Here is a 20,118-nt window from a genome sequence, read left to right as displayed (position 1 = left end):
AGAGAGGGGGGAGGTTTAGAGGGGGGGTGTTAGAGGGGGAAATGTTTAGAGGAGAGGTGGGAGGTTTAGGGAGAAGGGGAAAGGGTTGGGGATGAGGTTTAGAGCTGGGAGTTTTCGAGGGAGGAGGGTAGGTTTAGAGAGGGGGGGGGAGAGTTAAAGGGGTTTAGAGGGAGGGGGGGTGGGGGGTGTGGTCCCGGACCAAACGTCACTCCATGGGGATAGTTGAGCAGTGATGAAACTCTCACTAAACTACCAACACTTTATTAAACAACAGTCGGTAACAGTCAATCCCATCCCCAACCCCAGCAGAGAAACGGTGTGTAAAATCACAAACCTTCACCACGGCAGCTGGGGGGTCCACGTGGACAGACCCACCCCCCCGGCATCTCACACCGACATGGGTCCTCCCATGTAATCCTCTCCCCCATCCTGTCTCCTCCCCACCCCAGTCACACCAACACTGTCCCTCCTCCACACTTTGCCCATTCCACTCCCCCCTACACAGACCTCCCCAGAACGGTACACGGACACCCCCCACTTAGAACTGTACACAGACCCCCGCCCCCCCCAAAACTGTACATAGACCCCCCTCGGACTGCCCCCCCCACCTCCGAGCTGTACAGACCCCCCCTGTGTGTGAAGGTGTGTGTGTAGTGAGTGGGCCAGTGTTAGTTTAGTTTAGAGGTACAGGCCCTTCGGCCCGCTGAGTCTGTGCCGACCAGCGATCCCCGCACACTACACACACGGGACAATTTACTTTTATACCCAGCTAATTAACCTACACACCTGCACGTCTTTGGAGTGTGGGTGGAAACCGGAGCGACCGGAGAAAACCCACCCTGGTCACGGGGGGAGAACGTGCAAACTCCACACAGGCAGCACCAGCGGCAACTCTACCGCTGCACCACGGTGCCAGCCCGGCGAGTCCCTGCGGAGAGGAGGAGAGAGGAGGGTTGTCCGTGGGTGGGGGTCTCCCTCACTCGGCACAGGGTCGGTGGGCCAGTACTGGCGCGGCCTGGCTGGCTGGATTCTGGTTCCTCCCGTTCACCAGCAGCAGCAGAGGGCTGTCCACACGGATACCACCGAAGGCAAAGGTCTGTGGGCACAAGGAGCAGGGTCACGGGGGCAGGGGGGAGAGAGGGGGCACAGGGTCACGGGGCAGGACGGAGGGGGAGAGAGGGGGCACGGAGTCACGGGGGCAGGACAGAGGGGGGGAGAGAGGGGGCAGGACGGAGGGGGGGAGAGGGGGCACAGAGTCACGGGGGCAGGACGGAGGGGGGGAGAGAGGGGGCAGGACGGAGGGGGGGAGAGGGCACAGGGGTCAGAGCAGAGGGATGGTGGGAGGAGAGGGCACAGGGTCAAGGTTGGGGAATGATCAGAGGGCAACTGGTCGGGGAGGGGGGAGAGGGCACGGGGAGGGTTTGGGGTAGAGATGGTGGAAATGTGTCAGCCTCGATAACAATCAGCACGGGAGCACCTCAAGGCTGCGTGCTCAGCCCCCTCTGCTGTACTCACTCTATACTCATGACTGCGTAGCCAGTCACAGTGCGAACTCCATCATCAAGTTCGCTGACGACACCACTGTTGTGGGACGTATCACTGATGGGGATGAGTCAGAGTATAGAAGAGAGATCGAGCAACTGTCCATATGGTGCCAACACAATAACCTGGCATTCAACACCAGCAAAACCAAGGAACTGATTGTGGACTTTGGAAGGAGTAGGAGGGGGACCCACAGCCCTTCAAAGAGCTTCAAATTCCTGGGCGTGCACATCTCTGAAGATCTTTCGTGGTCCGAGAACACTAATGCAATTATCAAGAAAGCTCATCAGCGCCTCTACTTCCTGAGAAGATTACGGAGAGTCGGATTGTCAAGGAGGACTCTCTCTAACTTCTACAGATGCACAGTAGAGAGCATGCTGACCGGTTGCATCGTGGCTTGGTTCGGCAATTTGAACGGCCTGGAGAGGAAAAGACTACACAAAGTAGTAAACACTGCCCAGTCAATCATCGGCTCTGACCTTCCTTCCATCGAGGGGATTTATCGCAGTCGCTGCCTCAAAAAGGCTGGCAGTATCATCAAAGACCCACACCATCCTGGCCACACACTCATCTCCCTGCTACCTTCAGGTAGAAGGTACAGGAGCCTGAAGACTGCAACGACCAGGTTCAGGAATAGCTACTTCCCCACAGCCATCGGGCTATTAAACCTGGCTCGGACAAAACTCTTATTATTAATAACCACTCTGTTATTTGCATTTTATCAGTTTATTTATTCATGTGTGTATATATTTATATTGTGGTATATGGACACACTGATCTGTTTTGTAGTAAATGCCTACTATTTTCTGTGTGCTGAAGCAAAGCAAGAATTTCATTGTCCTATACAGGGACACATGACAATAAACTCACTAGAACTTGAACGAGGAGGGATCGAGTTAGAGAGGGGAGAGGTTGGGGGTCACTCACCTTGTCCTTGTGCTCCACACTGTGGTGGGTGTAGATTGGCCTTGGGATGGCGATGGTGTCTCCGATCAGCACCCCCCAGCTCTCCGCCATGTTGTAGACCGTCACGGCCACACACGTGCCCTCCCCGTCCAGCAGGCCCACGGTGCTACCACAGAACGGAATGGATCAGACCCACCGGCCCCCACTCGGACCCACTGGCCCAGTACACTGATGTCAGACCCCCCAAAACACCCTGTCCAACTCCACATTCTCAGTCTACACATCCACTCCCTCACCTCCAGAGCATAATACAGCCCAGGAACAGACCCTTTGGCCCACTATGTCCGTGCTATCCCTGACTCCCCTCTGCCCGCAGTAGATCCATATCCCTCCATTCCAGGCATATCCACGCGCCTATCTGACACCGTCATCGTATCTGCCTCCAGTTCTGGCCCCACCACCCTCTTTGGAAAAAAACCTGCCCCACACATCTCCTTTAATCAGACCATTCGGCCCATTAAATCTACGCCATTCAATCATGGCTGATCTATCTCTCCCTCCCAACCCCATTCTCCTGCCTTCTCCCTATAACCCCCGACACCCGTACTAATCAAGAATCGATCTCTGCCTTAAATATATCCACTGACTTGTGGCCTCCACCGCAGTCTGTGGCAACGAATCCCACAGATTCACCACCCTCTGGCTCAAGAAATTCCTCCTCATCTTCCTAAAAGAACGTCCTTTAATTCTGAGGCTGTGACCTCTAGTCCTAGACTCTCCCACTAGTGGAAACATCCTCCCACATCTACTCGATCCAAGCCTTTCACGATTCTGTACATGGAGGAATTTCACGGCGAAGAAATTCCTCCTCAACTCCCCCCTAACCCAGGCAGTCCTACCTCCCCCCCCCCCCCCCAGTTATTCCACCTCCCCCAGCCCCACCTCCACTCTCTAACCCCCTCCACCCCCCCTCCCCCAGTCCCTACCCTCTTCCTCCCTCCCCCCACCTCCCCGGTACGTACAAGGGCACCTTCTCCTCGGTGGTGAGGCTGAAGACGACTTTGCCGAGGATGGCAGTGCCGGGGTTGTTGCCGGGGGTGAGGGAGGAGAGGGGGTGCAGGGCGAGGCGGGTGGGGGCCCCGCTGGGGGTGTGGTACAGTCGGTCCTGATGGTTGTGAAGCTCGCGGCCACGGAGGCTGGACATCAGTGCGGTCAGTCGCTTCTGCTTCAGCTGCCCCTGCCAGAGGACACACACACGGGGGGGGGGGGGGGGGGGGGGTCAGTGTGGTCACAAACATGGGGGTGGGGGGGGGGATGGGGAACAGTTTCAGCCCTCTCCCCCCCATCCCTGGTCCTTCCCCCAGCCCACCATCCCTCCTCCACTGCCCCCTCCCCTCGCTTCTTGTACCTCCCCGCGCTTGTTCTCCCCACCCCTACATCTTGTCTCCTTCCCACACCTTGTTCAGCCCCCATCCCAGTGGTCCCACTAACCCCCCCCCCCCCTCCCCTCATCCCTGCCCTAGTCCCCGTCTCTCTCAGCCTGTGTTCCTCCCACCCAGTCCCTCCAGCTCCCTCTCTCTGCCCCTCTACCCCCTCCCTCCCATAGCCTCTCTGATCCGTCACTCCCTCCAGCTCCCACCCTCTCCTCTCCCCATCCGACATTAGCATTCATAGCAAAAGGATTTGAGTATAAGAGCAGGGAGGTTCTACTGCAGTTGTACAGGGTCTTGGTGAGACCACACCTGGAGTATTGCGTACAGTTTTGGTCTCCTAATCTGAGGAAAGGCATTCTTGCCGTAGAGGGAGTACAGAGAAGGTTCACCAGACTGATTCCTGGGATGTCAGGACTTTCATATGAAGAGAGACTGGATAGACTCGGCTTGTACTTGCTAGAATTTAGAAGATTGAGGGGGGATCTTATAGAAACTTACAAAATCCTTAAGGGGTTGGACAGGATAGATGCAGGAAGACAGGAAGATTGTTCCTGATGTTGGGGAAGTCCAGAACAAGGGGTCACAGTTTAAGGATAAGGGGGAAGTCTTTTAGGACCGAGATGAGAAAAACATTTTTCACACAGAGATTGGTGAATCTCTGGAATTCTCTGCCACAGAAGGTAGTTGAGGCCAGTTCATTGGCTATATTTAAGAGGGAGTTAGATGTGGCCCTTGTGGCTAAAGGGATCAGGGGGTATGGAGAGAAAGCAGGTACAGGATACTGAGTTGGATGATCAGCCATGATCATATTGAATGGCGGTGCAGGCTCGAAGGGCCGAATGGCCTACTCCTGCACCTATTTTCTATGTTTCTACCCTCTCACTCCCCCCCTCTCTCCCCCTCATTCTCTCTCCCCACTCTCTTTCCCCCTCACTCTCTCCCCTCCTCCCTCCCCCACTCTCTCTCCCCCCTCACCGTCTCTCTCACTCCCCCCCCTCCCCCAGTGCCCCCCTCACCCGTTGCTGTACGAGGGTGGACACTCGGCTCAGGTAGGTGAGGAGTTGCTGTTCGCGGAGTGCTGGCTCGGTGGAGGCGGGGTCCAGCGCCGCTGCTCTCGCCAGCCCGGCCAGCGCCGCCTGGTAGCGCTCCTCGTACCGGTGTAGCTGTGGGTGGGCAACGGGTCAGAGATGGCCCCTACCCCTTCACTCCAACTCTCCCACCCCTCACCTTCCCTGACCCCCCACTCCAACTCTCCCACCCCTCCCCCTCCACCCCACCTCCTCCCCCTTCACTCCAACTCTCCCACCCCACTTCCTCCCGCTCCCTGACACCCCCCTTCCATGCCCCCCCCACACCGTCTCCGTCTCCCCCCCTCCAATGTCCCCCTGCCCCTCCTGTCCCCCCTCCCACAGACACTCACGGTCGATCGGTTGAGGTGCAGGTCGGGGTTGTTGACGGATGATGTGTCAACCTTCTCCTGGGGGAAGAGAGAGTGAGTGAGGGGGAGAGAGAGAGAGTGAGTGAGGGGGAGAGAGGGAGTGAGAGAGAGAGAGTGAGTGAGGGGGTGAGAGAGAGAGAGTTAGTGAGGGGGAGAGAGGGCAGAGTAAGAGTGAGGGGAGATGGAGTGAGGGGGGAGAGAGTGTGAGGGGGGGAGGCAGAGAGACGGAGGTGTGGGGGTGGGGGACTCACGGCCTGTGTATACGCTCCCAGCGCCTGCTGACTGACGCGCTCACTCTGCCCCGACACGAAGAACAGCGACAGGTAGGCATTGCCCAGCACGTCTGTAAGGAGAGGAACCGTCAGTGTGACCCCCTCACCCCACCCGGGAATCCCCCCACCCCCTAGGACAGACCCCCACACCCCCCAAAGGTCCCCCCCCCCACTCAACACCGCCCTCACACCCCTTCACCTCTATTTCCCCCCCACTCAGACTAGAACATCTCCCCTTATCTTCATGCACCCCTCCCCCGCACTCCATGCACCCACCCTCCACCCCCCCTCCCCCCACTCTCCATGCCCCCCTCCCCCCACTCCACCCCCCTCCCCCACACTCCATGCACCCACCCTCCCCCCACACGCCATCCCCACTCCACCCCCCCTCCCGCCGCACTCCATCCCCACTCACACCAGGAGTTGCCGTCGGTGACGTCCATCTCCACGGCGGTGCGGGCCTGCTCCACGCTGCGCATGATGTTGGCGGCTCGTTCCTGCGCCGTTCCCTGCACCTGCCGCAGAACCATGGACAGGTTCCGCAGAGACTGCTTGTTCTTGCACTGGGGTGGGGGGGGGAGCAGGCCACACACTGACACACACACCCTCACACCACACACACCCTCACACCACACACCCCCCCCACACCATGGGCGGGTTCAATAGACAATAGGTGCAGGAGTAGGCCACTCGGCCCTTTGAGCCAGCACCGCCATTCAATGTGATCATGGACTGATTGTGGACTTTGGAAGGAGTAGGAGGGGGACCCACAGCCCCATTTATATCAACGGGTCGATGGTTGAAAGGGTCAAGAACTTCAAATTCCTGGGCGTGCACATCTCTGAAGATCTTTCCTGGTCCGAGAACACTAAAGCAATTATCAAAAAAGCTCATCAGCGCCTCTACTTCCTGAGAAGATTACGGAGAGTCGGTTTGTCAAGGAAGACTCACTCTAACTTCTACAGGTGCACAGTCGAGAGCATACTGACCGGTTGCATCGTGGCTTGGTTCGGCAATTTGAGCGCCCTGGAGAGGAAAAGACTACAAAAAGTAGTAAACACTGCCCAGTCCATCATCGGCTCTGACCTCCCTTCCATCGAGGGGATTTATTGCAGTCGCTGCCTCAAAAAGGCTGGCAGTATCATCAAAGACCCACAACATCCTGGCCACACACTCATCTCCCTGCTACCTTCAGGTAGAAGGTACAGGAGCCTGAAGACTGCAACAACCAGGTTCAGGAATAGTTACTTCCCCACAGCCATCAGGCTATTAAACCTGGCTCGGACAAAACTCTGATTACTAATAACCACTTTCTGTTATTTGCACTTTACCAGTTTATTTATTCATGTGTGTATATATTTATATTATGGTATATGGACACATTTATCTGTTTTGTAGTAAATGCCTACTATTTTCTGTGTGCTTAAGCAAAGCAAGAATTTCCTATACAGGGACACATGAAAATAAACTCACTTCAACTTGAACTCGAACTCATGGCTGATCATCCCCAATCAGTACCCCGTTCCTGCCTTCTCCCCATATCCCCTGACTATCGTCAAAAGCCCTAACTAGCTCTCTCTTGAAAGTATCCAGAGAACCAGCCTCCACCGCCCTCTGAGGCCAGCGTGCTGCTGTTGAGGGACAATTCGTTGAACGTGCTGCCGGAGGGGAGCAGTGAGGCGGAAACATGTTCCCGATGTTGGGGGAATCCAGAGCCAGGGGCCACAGTTTAAGAATAAGGGGTAAGCCATTTAGAACGGAGACGAGGAAGCACTTTTTCTCACAGAGAGTGGTGAGTCTGGAATTCTCTGCCTCAGAGGGCGGTGGAGGCCGGTTCTCTGGATACTTTCAAGAGAGAGCTATATAGGGCTCTTAAAGATCGCGGAGTCAGGGGATATGGGGAGAAGGCAGGAACGGGGTACTGATTGGGGATGATCAGCCATGATCACATTGAATGGCGGTGCTGGCTCGAAGGGGCGAATGGCCGACTCCTGCTATTGTCTATTGTCCCTGTTCTTCCAGTGCACCCCCCCCCCCCACCGTGTTGCACCCCCCCCCCCGGCCCCTCCTTACGTGGGTCAGGGCCCCGGTGAAGCAGGTGCGTGCAGCCTCCAGCTCGCCACGTTTCCAGTAGACCTCGCCCAGCTGGTTCCAGGCCTCCAACAGCTCCGGCCGCAGCTTGACCGCCCGGGACAGGGCAGACTCCGCCTCACTGCTCCCCTCCGGCAGCACGTTCAACGCCTTGCCCCTCAACAGCAGCACGCTGGCCTTGTGCCCGCTCTGCCCTGCGGTGGCACCAAAGAGATGGCAGATTATAGACAATCGACCATAGATGCAGGGGTAGACCTCTCGAGCCAGCACCCCCATTCAATGTGACCATGGCTGATCATCCCCAATCACGTTACCCACTTTGGTGGCAAAAACAGGAAGGCAGATTATTATCTGAACAGCGTCAGGTTGGGAAAAGGGGAAGTTCAACGGGATCTGGGGGTCCTTGTTCACCAGTCACTGAAAGTAAGCATGCAGGTACAGCAGGTAGTGAAGAAAGCTAATAGCATGTTGAGTATAGGAGCAAATATGTCCTGCAGTTGTACAGGGCCCTAGTGAGACCATACCTGGAGTATTGTGTGCAGTTTTGGTCTCCATATTTGAGGAAGCACATTCTTGCTATTGAGGGAGTGCAGCGTAAATTCACCAGATTAATTCCCGGGATGGCTGGATTGTCGTATGTTGATAGAATGGAGCAGCTGGGCTTGTATACGCTGTAATTTAGAAGGATGAGAGGGATTCTTATTGAAACATAAGATTATTAAGGGTTTGGACATGCTAGAGGCGGGAAACATGTTCCTGATGTTGGGGGAGTCCAGAACCAGGGGCCACAGTTTAAGAATAAGGGGTAAGCCATTTAGAACGGAGACGAAGAAACACTTTTTCTCACAGAGAGTGGTGAGTCTGTGGAATTCTCTGCCTTAGAGGGCGGTGGAGGCCGGTTCTCTGGATACTTTCAAGAGAGAGCTAGATAGGGCTCTTAAAGATAGCGGAGTCAAGGGATATGGGGAGAAGGCAGGAACGGGGTACGGATTGTGGATGATCAGCCATGATCACATTGAATGGCGGTGCTGGCTCGAAGGGCCGAATGGCCTACTCCTGCACCTATTGTCTAATGCACACACACACACACACGGGGTGAGTCAGGCAGGGGAGAGAGGGGGGAGGGGAGAGAGGGAAGGGGGGGAGAGGAGGCGGGGGGGAGAAGGGGAATGGGGGGCGAGGTGCTGCCTACCCTCCAATCTGCCATTGGGAGTTGGGGAAGGAGAGAGTGGAGGGAGTGAGGGGAGGGGGCGAATGAGTGAGGGGGTGAAGGAGGGGTGAGGTGCTCAGGACCCTCCAGGCCACCGTTGGGAGTTGGGAAGGGAGTGAGTGAGGGAGGGAGGGGTGAGGTGCTGCCTACCCTCCAGGCTGCCGATGGCCTCCAGCACCTGGTGCAGCCTCTCCTGCAGCTGTCGCTGCCTCTCCTCGGCCCCTCCCGGCCCCGGCCCCTCCGTCTGGAAGAAGGTGTCACGGAACGTGTAGAGCTGCTCCACCTGCTCCTGTGGGGGGGGAGGGGGGAGAGATCACAACTTGACTGTTCCCCCCACAACACTGTTGTCATCCCCACACCATGTTCCCACCCTCCCACGATCCACTCTCCCACTCCCATTGTCCCCTCCCCCCCAAACTGTCCCTTCCCACGATGTTCGGGAAGTCCAGAACCAGGGGGTCACAGTTTAAGAATAAGGGGTCGGCCATTTAGGATGGAGATGAGGAGAAGCATCTTCAGCCAGAGAGTTGTGAATCTGTGGAATTCTCTGCCACAGAAGGCAGTGGAGGCCAATTCACTGCAACTTCGTGTGGTCTTGGATGGAGCTGTTCCGAACACAAGCAATGATGTATCCCGATGAAATGCTTTCTATGGCACATCTGTAGAAGTTGGTGAGGGGTGGGGGGAGGACATAGTAAACAGGTGCAGGAGGAGGCCATTCGGCCCTTCAAGCCAGCACCGCCATTCAATATGATCACGGCTAATCATCCACAATCAGTACCCCGTTCCAGCTTTCTCCCCATATCCCTTGATTCAGTTAGCCCTAAGAGCTAAATTTATCTTAAAAACATCTAGTGAATTGGCCTCCACTGCCTTCTGTGGCAGAGAATTCCACTGATTCACAACTCTCTGGGTGAAAATGTTTTTCCTCATCTCAGTCCTAAATGGCCGACCCCTTATTCTTAAACAGTGACCCCTGGTTCTGGATTCCCCCAACATCGGGAACCTGTTTCCTGTCCAATCCCATTGATGCCCAAGTATATTAAGAGATGCGATCATAAATGAGGAGCGCTTAACAAAAAGGAGGGCCAAAAGGGGACAGGAGATTGCTCTGGCAGATAATATTAAGGATAATCCCAAGAGATTTTATAATAGCATTAAGGGAGTTATTTACCTCCATTTTACCCCCCCCCCCCCCCCCCCCCCCCCCGGAGACGTCCGGAGCGACCCCGAACCGACGGGACACCGGCCCAGAGTTTCGGCGGCCCCAGGCCCACAGCCAGCGCGGAGTAGAAACGCCAACTCCAACCGCGTCCCCCGCCCCACCCAGCGGCCGAGCACCAGCCATTAACAGACACACACACACAAAACGCTGCAGCAACTCAGCGGGACAGGCAGCATCCCCAGAGAAAAGGAATGGGTGACGTTTCGGGTCGAGACCCTTCTCCAGAGATGCCTGACCCGCCGAGCCACCGCAGTGCCCGTGTGTGCATCCCCACCAATGACCGGCCCCCTGCCAGCACCAAGGGGGCCAACCGACAGCCACTGGACAAGGAGAGAGTCGCAGCCGACGGTCCCTGGCCCGCCGGGGAACGGGAGCCAGAGCCGAGCCGGTGCCAGCGCCTCCCTCCTGCGCCGGCTGCAAGCCCAGTCCCCTCTAGGGACAGGCAGAGCCGAGCTGGAGCCAGCATCTCCCCCAGCGCCAGTTGCAAGCCCAGGGCCTCCGGCCTCCCCGGACAGGGACAGGACACGCGGGAGGGGATGGGGATGGCCCAGCAGCAACTCAACAACGCCTGCAGCGCCAGAGACCCGGGCCTGACCCCGACCACGGACGAAACGCAGACCTGCACAGCTGCCAAGAATGATTATCGCGAGTGACCTATGGCCTGGGCATGCGCAGTCGGAATACTGAACTTGCTTATTGGCCTCATGGGAAGAAGCAGAGGGTGACGGTGGAAGGTTGCGCCTTGGACTGGAGGCCTGTGACTAGTGGTGTGCCTCAGGGGATTTGGATGAGAACATACACTGTAAGATTCGCAAGTTTGCAAATGATAAAAAAAATTGGGTGATAGTGGAGATGGTTGTGAACGATTGCAGCAGGATCTTGATCGATTGGCCATGTGGGCAGGTGAATGCTTGATGGAATTTAATACAGAGAAATGTATTGCATTTTGGGACATTGAACAAGGGCAGGACCTACACAGTGAATGGTCGGCCTCTGGGTAGTGTGGAGCAGAGGGATCTAGGAGCACAGGCGCATGGTTCCTTGAAGGTCGAATCGCAGGTAAGGTGGTCAACAAGGCTTTTAGCACATTGGCCTTCATCAGTCAGAGTATTGAGTACAGAAGTTGGGAGGTCATGTTGCAGTTGTATAAGACGTTGGTGAGGCCGCATTTAGAGTATTGTGTTTGGTTTGAGTTACCATATTATAGGTAAGATGTTGTCAAGCTGGAAAGGGTACAGAGAAGATGCTGAGGGTATAAAGAAAAATGTTGCCAGGACTCAAGGGCCTGATCTATAGGGAGAGGTTGAGTAGGCTGGGTCTCCATGTCTTGGAGCGCAGGAGGATGAGGGTTGATCTTATAGATGTGTACAGTAATCATGAGAGGGATTGGTCATAGGTGATAGGAGCAGAATTAGGCCATTCAGCCCATCAAGTCTACTCTGCCATTCATTGGGTATTGATATTGATCTGGTAAAGCACGGAATCTCTTGAGGTATCAGAGGACATAGGTTTAAGATGGGGGGGGGTAGATTTAATAGGAACCTGAGGGGTAACATTTCCACACAGATGGTGGTGGGTGTATGGAACAAGCTGCCAGAGGACAAGCAAGTGCTTTAACATTTAAAATACATTTGGACAGGTACATGGATGGGACAGGTTTGGAGGGATTATGGGCCAAGTGCGGGCAGGTGGGGCTAGTGTAGATGGGGACATGTTGGCCGGTGTGGGCAAGTTGGGCCGAAGGGCCTGTTTCTCCCCGTGTGTTTCTCCATCTGTCGTTGCTGCTGCAAGTGAGAGTTTCCATTGTTCTGTTTCGGGGCAGATGACAATAAAACTTTCCTCCCCCTCTCCTTCATCTCCATCCCCCTCCTCCTCTCTCCAGTCCCCTCCTCTCCCCCCTTCCTGCCCCCCCCCCCTCCCCCCAACCTGCCCTCCCCCTCCTCTCCTCCACTCCCCCATCATCTCCTTCTCTCCATCCTTTTTTCTATGGATGTACGGAAACGTAATTATTTATTCTATGTAAAGCACTTTGGTTTCAACGCGAGTTGATTTAAACGTGCTATATAAATAAAACTTACTTACGTACATCCCCCTCCCCCTCCCCTCCTCTCCCTCTCCTGCATGTCCTTCTCCCTTCTCGTATCTTCTCCTTCCTTCCCTCCCTCCCTCTCTCTCTCTTTCTTTCATTACTTTAATCTCTCTCTCCTCACCCTCACTCCCCGCTCCTCCGCGCTCTCCTCCTCCTCCTCCTCCTCTCTCTCCGCGGCTCCGCTCTCCGCCATCTTCCCGCCGCCCTGGTCCTCCAGCCCCGTCCCCCCCGCGCCTGGTCCTCCACCCCGCCCCCACGCGGGTCCTCAAGCCCCGCCCCCCCCGCGCCTGGTCCTCCAGCCCCGCCCCCACGCGGGTCCTCAAGCCCCGCCCCCCCCGCGCCTGGTCCTCCAGGCCCGCCCCCCGCGCTGGTCCTCAAGCCCCGTCTTCGCGTCTCTTCAAGCCCCGCCCCCCACGGGTCCTCAAGCCCCGCCCCCCCGCGCCCCCCCGCGCCTGGTCCTCCAGCCCCGCCCCCCCGCGCCTGGTCCTCCAGCCCCCCCCCCCCCACCGCGCTGGTCCTCAAGCCCCGTCCCGGCGTCGCATCAAGCCACGCCCCCGTTGTTCCTCCAGTTCCGCCCCCCCGCGGGTCCTCTAGCCCCGCCCACCGCCCTGGTCCTCCAGCCCCGCGGGTCTTGCAGCTCTGCCCTCCCCCCGCGGATCCTCCAGCTCCGCCCCCCTCCCTGGTCCTCCAGCCCCGCGAGCCCTGCGGCTCCGCCCCCCCCCCCCCCCGGCGGGTCCACTAGATCCCCCCCCCCCCCGGCAGGTTCTCAAGCCCCAACCCCGCGCTGGTACTCAAGCCCCGCCCCCGCGGGTCCCCCTAGCCCCGCCCCCCGCCCTGGTCCTCCAGTGCCAACGAGGAGGTTTCTCCGGGACAAGAGCAGCGGCAGGGGGGACCAGAGGGCGCGGGGTTGTCACGGAGACAGCGGCGGGATGAAGGTTCTGATCGGTAGGTGCAGGAGTAGAGGCCATTCGGCCCTTCGAGCCAGCACCGCCATTCAATATGATCATGGCTGATCATCCCCAATCAGTACCCCGTTCCTGCCTTCTCCCCATATCCCCTGACTCCACTATCTTTAAGAGCCCTATCTAGCTCTCTCTTTAAAGCATCCAGAGAACCGGCCTCCACCGCCCTCTGAGGCAGAGAATTCCACAGACTCACAACTCTCTGTGAGAAAAAGTGTTTCCTCGTCTCCGTTCTAAATGGCTTACTCCTTATTCTTAAACTGTGGCCCCTGGTTCTGGACTCTCCCAACATCGGGAACATGTTTCCTGCCTCTAGCGTGTCCAAACCCTTAATAATCTTATATGTTTCAATAAGATATCCTCTCATCCTTCTAAACACCAGAGTATACAAGCCCAGCTGCTCCATTCTCTCAGCATATGACAGTCCCGCCATCCCGGGAATTAACCTTGTAAACATACGCTGGGCTCCCTCAATAGCAAGAATGTCCTTCCTCAAATTTGGAGACCAAAACAGTACACAATACTCCAGGTGTGGTCTCACTAGGGCCCTGTACAACTGCAGAAGGAAGTGTCAGGTTCCTCCCCAGGGGCGCCGTCGAGTATGGCTGCCCCGCCAGCAGCTGTTAGTCCTTTCACCCTTTTTTTTTATTTTTAGTGAGTTAAAGTGTTTATTTCGGAGGTCTTCTAGTCTTTTATGTGGTGGGTGGGGGGAGGGGAAAGGGGAAACTTTATTTCCTAGTCACTACCTGATCAGAGAGGCGGCTTCCCTCTGAGCTGCTTCTTCGCCCCCCTCCTCGCGGCCTACCATCGAGACTGGAGCGGCCTTTCCTGTCGGGACCGGCCGGGACTACAGCTTCGGCGGCGGTGCAGCGCAGGGACGCCATCAGGGGATGGGACTGGACTTTGCTGCCTTCCCCCACAGTGGGAACCATTGTGGGGGGATGTTTTTATGTTGTTAAATTCTTTAATGTTGTGTCTTATCTTTATTCGTGTGCTGCATTGGCAAATCAAATTTCACTACACCAACTGGTGTATGTGATAATAAATGTCCTTTGTATCCTTTGGGTCAGGGGTGAACGTGTCAGGCTGTTCTCTTGGTTCAGGGTTCACATGTCAACGCGTCTTTTTGCTACCCGGGTCGGGGGTCACAGGTCGATGCGTCAGGTCATGGGGTTGGGGGCAACAGGTTGCGGGGTCGGGCTACTCGTCGGGTGAGATCACGGGGTCGGGCTGCTTCCCAGGTCAGAGGTCATAGGTCGTTGTGTCAAGTCATGGGGGTGAGGGGTCACAGTAGGGCTGCTTCCAGGGTTGAGGGGCCCTGGGTGAGGGGTCATGGGGGTGAGGGGTCACGGGGTCGGGCCACTGACTGCTGTGTTTCTCTGGGGCAGGCGGAGGCTCCGGCTTCGTTGGCTCCGCTCTTAGCCGCCTCCTGAGGAGCAAAGGTCACGAGGTGGAGTTCGTCTCCCGGAGACCGGGAGCCGGGGTCACCTGGGTGAGTCCATGCCCTCTCACCCCTGTCCCTCTGACCCTGACCCGTGTTCAATCTGTCACCGACCCCTGACCCCGACCAGTGTCCCCGACTCGTGTCCTGACCCGTGTCCCCGACCCGTGTTCCCGACCCGTGTCCCCGACCCGTCCCCAACCCGTGTTTCTGACCCATCCTCGACCCGTGTCTCCGTCCGTGTTCCTGACCCGTGACCCGTGTCCCCGACCGGTGTTCAATCTGACCCGTGTTCCTGACCTGTGTTCCCTGTATTCCAGACACACGTGGCCTCCCGTGGCCTGCCCCCCTGTGATGCCGTGGTGAATGTGGCCGGAGCCAATATCCTCAACCCACTGCGGAGGTCAGTGAGAGAGGGGAAGGGGGAGAGGGAGGGGGAGAGGGATGGGGGAGATGGATGGGGGAGATAGACGGTGGGGAGATAGAGGGAGTTGGGAAAGGGGGGAGAGAGTGGGGGAGAGATAGGGGGTAGAGATGAGGGGAAAGGGATGTAGAGGGATTGGAGAGGAGCGAGTGAGGGGGAATGAGTGGGAGGGATATCTGGTGGGAGGTGCATCAGACGGGAGGGGTTGGAACATGAGAGCGGAAGAGGGTGGTGGATGGGAAGGGAGGGTGAGGAGGGGGAGACATACGCTGGTGGTGGGAGGGGGATTCAGTGCCTCCTCTCCCCACAGGTGGAGCCGCTCCTTCCAGCAGGAGGTGGTGTTGAGCCGAGTGGAGACGACGAGGACCCTGAGCAAGGCCATCTCTCTCTGCCCCCACCCCCCCCGCAGCTGGGTGTTGCTCACCGGCGTGGGTGAGATACCGACCCCCACCACCACCCTACTCCCCTCCCCCTCCCACACTCCCCTCACCCACCCCTGCGCCTGGGTGCTGCTCACCGGCATGGGTGTTAACTCCACCCCATCCCCCCCACCCTCACCCCCACCACTCCCCACATGACTGGGTGCTGCTAGAAAGAGTGGGTGATTAACTGTGTTCTTTTCCCTCTCTCCCCTCCCCATCTCTCCCCTCCCCATCTCCTCCCCTCGTACCTACCATCTGCGCCCCCCCCATCTCTCCCGTCCCCTCCTAACCCTGCTCTCACTAGCCATCCCCATCTCTCCCCTCCCCCTCTCTACCCCCTCCCCCTTTCTCTTACCTCTTCCTTTCTCTCCTCCCCCCTTATTTCTCTCCCCCATCCCCAGGCTACTACCAGCCCAGCCTGCGGGAGGAGTACCACGAGGGGAGTGTTGGCGGTGACTTTGACTTCTTCTCGCGGTTGGTGGGTGACTGGGAGTCAGCGGCCCGACTGCCCGAGGGAATAGGTCGGCTCGTGAGGCAGGTGGTGGTCCGTGCAGGTAACCCCCCCCCCTCCCCCACCTCCTTTCCCCCCGGGTCTGTCCGTCCCTGGCTCCCTCCCCCATGGTCAGTCCGTCCCCTGTGTCTGTCCCCCACGGTCGGTTCGTCCCGACCTTCGGAACCAGCTTTCATCTGATCTAACCGACCGCATCAACTATATTCTGCTTTCCAATAGGAAATACACTCTGGGTGATAGGGGAAATTGTAAAAAATATGCGGTACCAACAATGCCAACCATTTGCACGGGTTTGTAACTGAAGGTGCAGGGTACAAAGGCAAGGAGATTGTGTTGAACTTCATTAAAACATTGGTTTCATTAAGGCTGGGATATTGGACATTGCACTGTACAGCGCGGAAGCCCGGCAGAGACGCAGACAAGATTTACTAGAACAGTGTAGGAAGGAACTGCAGTTGCTGGTTCACACCAAAGGTAGAAGCAAATTGCTGGAGTAACTCAGCGGGACAGGCATTGACTCTGGAGAGAAGCAATGGGTGACGTTTCGGGTCAAGACCCTTCTTCAGACTGAACTGAACTCTCGTCGGTGATAGTACTTGTGATTGTCTGAAGAAGGGTCTCGTCCCGAAACGTCACCCATTCCTTCTATCCAGAGATGCTGCCTGTCCCGCTGAGTTAGTCTAGCTTTTTGTGTCTATCTTCAATTTCAGAGTTAAATAAAAAACACAGAGTGCTGGAGGAACTCAGCGGGCCAGTCGGCATCTGTGGAGGGAATAGATTAGGAGTTGTTTCGGGCCAGGGTTCTTCTTCAATAGGGAGGAAGAAGAACCCCACCCTCCCGTCTCCCCCGGCCAGTGAAGTGATGGACGCGGGGGTCTGGACCAATCGCTGACAAGGTCTCGGACAAAGCCCGTCCCCGGAGACGTCATGTCCGTTATTTGGTTTTTCGGCGTTGCGTTGGTTCGGTTATTTGGTTTCTCAGTGTCGCGCCGTTCAGTTTATCGCCATCATTTCCGCTCGGTATCTTGGCTTCCACTTCTTCGCTTCAGCTTCTCATCCTTTGCTGCCCCGTCCGCACATGGTTAGATTTAGCCCTTAGGCCTAACGGAATCGAGGGATATGGGGAGAAAGCAGGAACTGGATGATCACCAATATTATCTTGAATGGCGGTGCTGGCTCGAATGGCCTCCTCCTATTTTCTATGTCTCTTAGTATCTTGCCCAGAGTAGGGGAATCGCAGACCAGAGGACATAGAAGTGGAAAAGATTTAATAGGAATCTGAGGGGTAACCTTTTCACACAAAGGGAGGTGGGTGTATGGAACGAGCTGCCGGAGGAGGTAGTTGAGGCTGGGACTATCCCATCGTTTAAGAAACAGTTAGACAGGTACATGGATAGGACAGGTTTGGAGGGATATGGACCAAATGCAGGCAGGAGGAGCTAGTGTAGCTGAGACATGTTGGCCTGTATGGGCAAGTTGGGCCGAAGGGCCTGTTTCCATGCTGTATCTCTAAACTAAACTAATATCACACCATCCGGTACTCAATTCTTCAAGGTACAGTCACCATTACACACACCACAGTCACCTGTCTCCCTCCTCCTGCGTTCTGTCCGTCCCCTGTCTCTGTCCCCCAGCATCCGTCCGTCCTCTGAATCCATCCCACATGGTGGGTCCATCCCTCCGCTCCGTCTGTTCCTGGGGTCTCTACTTCATATCTCACCACTCTTTCTTTTACCCCACTCTCTCTCACCCACCCCCCTCTAACCCCCCCTCACCCCGTCTCTCCTCTCTATCCCCTCTCCTCTACCCCCCTCCCCCCATTGCCCGCTGCAGGAGTGGTCCTGGGGAGAGAGGGAGGAGCGCTGCCGCCGATGCTGCTGCCGTTTCGGATGGGCCTTGGGGGGCCGCTGGGCTCCGGCCTCCAGCCCTTCCCCTGGATCCACGTGGAAGACCTGGCTGGGATCTTGCTGCACGCGCTGGAGGGGGTGCAGAGGGAGGGCGAGGGGGCGAGGGTGCTGGAGGGGGAGGGGCTGAGGGGAGAGGGAGTGAGGGAGGGGGAGGGGGGGAGGAGGTTGGGAGAGGTGGAGGGGGTGTTGAACGGCGTTGCCCCATCTCGCTGCACCCAGGGGGAGTTTGCAGAGGCCCTGGCGGGGAGCCTGGGGCGTGGAGCCCGGCTGCGGGTGCCGGCTGCATTGGTGCAGGCTGCACTGGGGTCAGAGCGGGCATTGCTGCTGCTGCAGGGCCAGTGGGTGGAACCTCGCCGCACACTGGCCAGCGGCTACCGGTACCGATTCCCCCGGCTACAGGCAGCCATCGACAACCTCCTCCACTGACCCCCAGGGTCAGGGGTCAACCTCTGGCCGGCCATCCATCTACTCTTCCACCGACCCCCAGCCCGGGGTCAGACCCAGCTTGCACCACCTGCTGCAGTGACCTCTGTGATGGGGTCAGGGGTCACAGTGGGGTCAGGGGTCAGAGGGTGGGCGTCAGTGGTCAAAAGGTCACACCAGCACTTCCCCGAGCTCAGGCCTGTCCTGCGCTGACCTCAGGGTCAGGGTTTAGGTGAGGGGGGGTCGAATGACAGGTGGTCAGAGTGAATGGCTACCCCGAGATCACGACCACCCTGGTATCCTGACCTAGGTGAGGGTCAGAGGTGAAGGGGTGGGGGTCAAGGTTAAAGGGCTGGGCTTCCCCGACTTGCCTTGGACGAAGGTTGAGGTCAGGGGTCAGACTGAATGTGGAAGGTCAGGGGTCAGCAGATGTTGCAGTGAGTTTGGGGAGGTGGGTTTTGGGGTTGAGGGTCGCTGCCGGGGTGAGAGGTCAGTGTGGGGGAGGGGCAGTTGTAACCGGTTCCACTGGGGAATAAAGGCCATTCACCCATCAGCCGTCTCCTGTCTCCTTCACACTCACTCCACCAAGCCGACCTTACTCTTCAAAGCTGAGCAACCATTTCTTACCAAGAAACACCAAATGCAAAGTCCATTCAGATTCCAAGGAAAGGTCGTAAGTGATAGGAGCTGAATTAGGCCATTCGGCCCATCAAGTCTACTCCGTCATTCAATCACGGCTGATCTATCTTTCCCTTTCAACACCATTCTCCTGCCTACTTCCCCATAACCCCTGACATCCGTTCTAATCAATAATTTATTTATCTCTGCCTTAAAAAGGCCGTTGACTTGGCCTCCATGGCCGTCTGTGGCAATGAGTCCCACAGATTCACCACCCTCTGACTAAATAAATTCCTCCTCATCTCCTTCCTAAGGAACGTCCTTTCACTATCTCCCACTAGTGGAAACATTGCGAAATTGGCCTTTCACAAAGTTATGTAAATTTATTAAAGACGGGTCAAACAAAGTTAGACACAAAAATCTGGAGTAACTCAGCGGGACAGGCAGTATCTCTGGAGAGAAGGAATGGGTGATGTTCCGGGTCGAGACCCTTCTTCAGACAGCCGGAGAGGGTCTCAACGTTTAACGTCACCCATTCCTTCTCTTCAGAGATACTGCCTGGTCCCGCTGAGTTACTCCAACATTTTGTGTCTATCTTCGGTGTAAACCAGCACCTGCAGCTCACAGTGCCCAGAGCAAACAAACATAATTGATGGTGCCCTCCCCTAATTCCCCATTGTAGGGAAACAGGCCCTTCTGCCCTCCAAGTGCATGCTGACCATAGTTTTTTATAAATTGCACTGTTGTGCAGGGAATAGATAAGAAAGTGGGATAACTTAGTTAGCTTGAGTTAACGTACAAACACGTATGTCTTTGAGATGTGGGAGGAAACCAGAGCACCTGGACAAATCATCATCATCATCGGCGGTCACTCGAAACAAGTATGACTGCCCTCTCCTCTCCATAGGGTCGTCCACTTGTGGGTCTGCAGACAGATGTCTGTAGAGGCCGACACCTTGGTGCAATGTGGGCAGTGGAGACTGGCGGTGGTTGGTAGTTGTCGAGCCCCCTTCTCTCTCTCCTTACGGTGCTGTCGCTTTGTCGCTGCGACACGGCGTAGGTTCATTTTGTGACGAGCAGCTCCTTCCTGCACGGATTTCCTCCAGGAGTGCCTGTCCAGTGCAATGTGCTCCCAGTTGCTTGATGTGATTATTTCTTCAGACTGTTCCTGGAGAAATCTCACGCGGTCACAGGGAGAACGTGC

The 20,118-nt window shown here is 56.7% G+C and overlaps 2 protein-coding genes across 2 annotated transcripts; one reads left to right on the top strand and one right to left on the bottom strand.

Moving 5' to 3' along the window:
* Nucleotides 1–246: 246 nt before the first annotated feature.
* ttc5 (tetratricopeptide repeat domain 5) lies at nucleotides 247–12,422 on the bottom strand. The gene is made up of 10 exons (XM_033034542.1): nucleotides 12,328–12,422; nucleotides 9,043–9,181; nucleotides 7,665–7,876; nucleotides 6,007–6,154; nucleotides 5,571–5,662; nucleotides 5,302–5,358; nucleotides 4,898–5,044; nucleotides 3,471–3,685; nucleotides 2,470–2,614; nucleotides 247–1,096 (listed from the first exon to the last, which is right to left on the bottom strand). The coding sequence occupies exons 1-10, from the start codon at nucleotides 12,397–12,399 to the stop codon at nucleotides 977–979; spliced, it is 1,347 nt and encodes a 448-aa protein (XP_032890433.1). The 5' UTR covers nucleotides 12,400–12,422; the 3' UTR covers nucleotides 247–976.
* A 624-nt stretch (nucleotides 12,423–13,046) lies between these two features.
* Nucleotides 13,047–18,746, top strand: sdr39u1 (short chain dehydrogenase/reductase family 39U member 1). Its single transcript, XM_033034551.1, has 7 exons — nucleotides 13,047–13,151; nucleotides 14,557–14,660; nucleotides 14,930–15,012; nucleotides 15,344–15,465; nucleotides 15,857–16,009; nucleotides 17,800–17,951; nucleotides 18,027–18,746. The coding sequence occupies exons 1-7, from the start codon at nucleotides 13,136–13,138 to the stop codon at nucleotides 18,297–18,299; spliced, it is 903 nt and encodes a 300-aa protein (XP_032890442.1). The 5' UTR covers nucleotides 13,047–13,135; the 3' UTR covers nucleotides 18,300–18,746.
* The last annotated feature ends 1,372 nt before the right edge of the window (nucleotides 18,747–20,118 follow it).

The sequence above is a fragment of the Amblyraja radiata genome, chromosome 15 (assembly GCF_010909765.2).
Source record: "Amblyraja radiata isolate CabotCenter1 chromosome 15, sAmbRad1.1.pri, whole genome shotgun sequence".
NCBI lineage: Eukaryota > Metazoa > Chordata > Chondrichthyes > Rajiformes > Rajidae > Amblyraja > Amblyraja radiata.
Note: the sequence above shows the minus strand (reverse complement) of the source record. Positions and strands in the feature narration are given on the sequence as shown.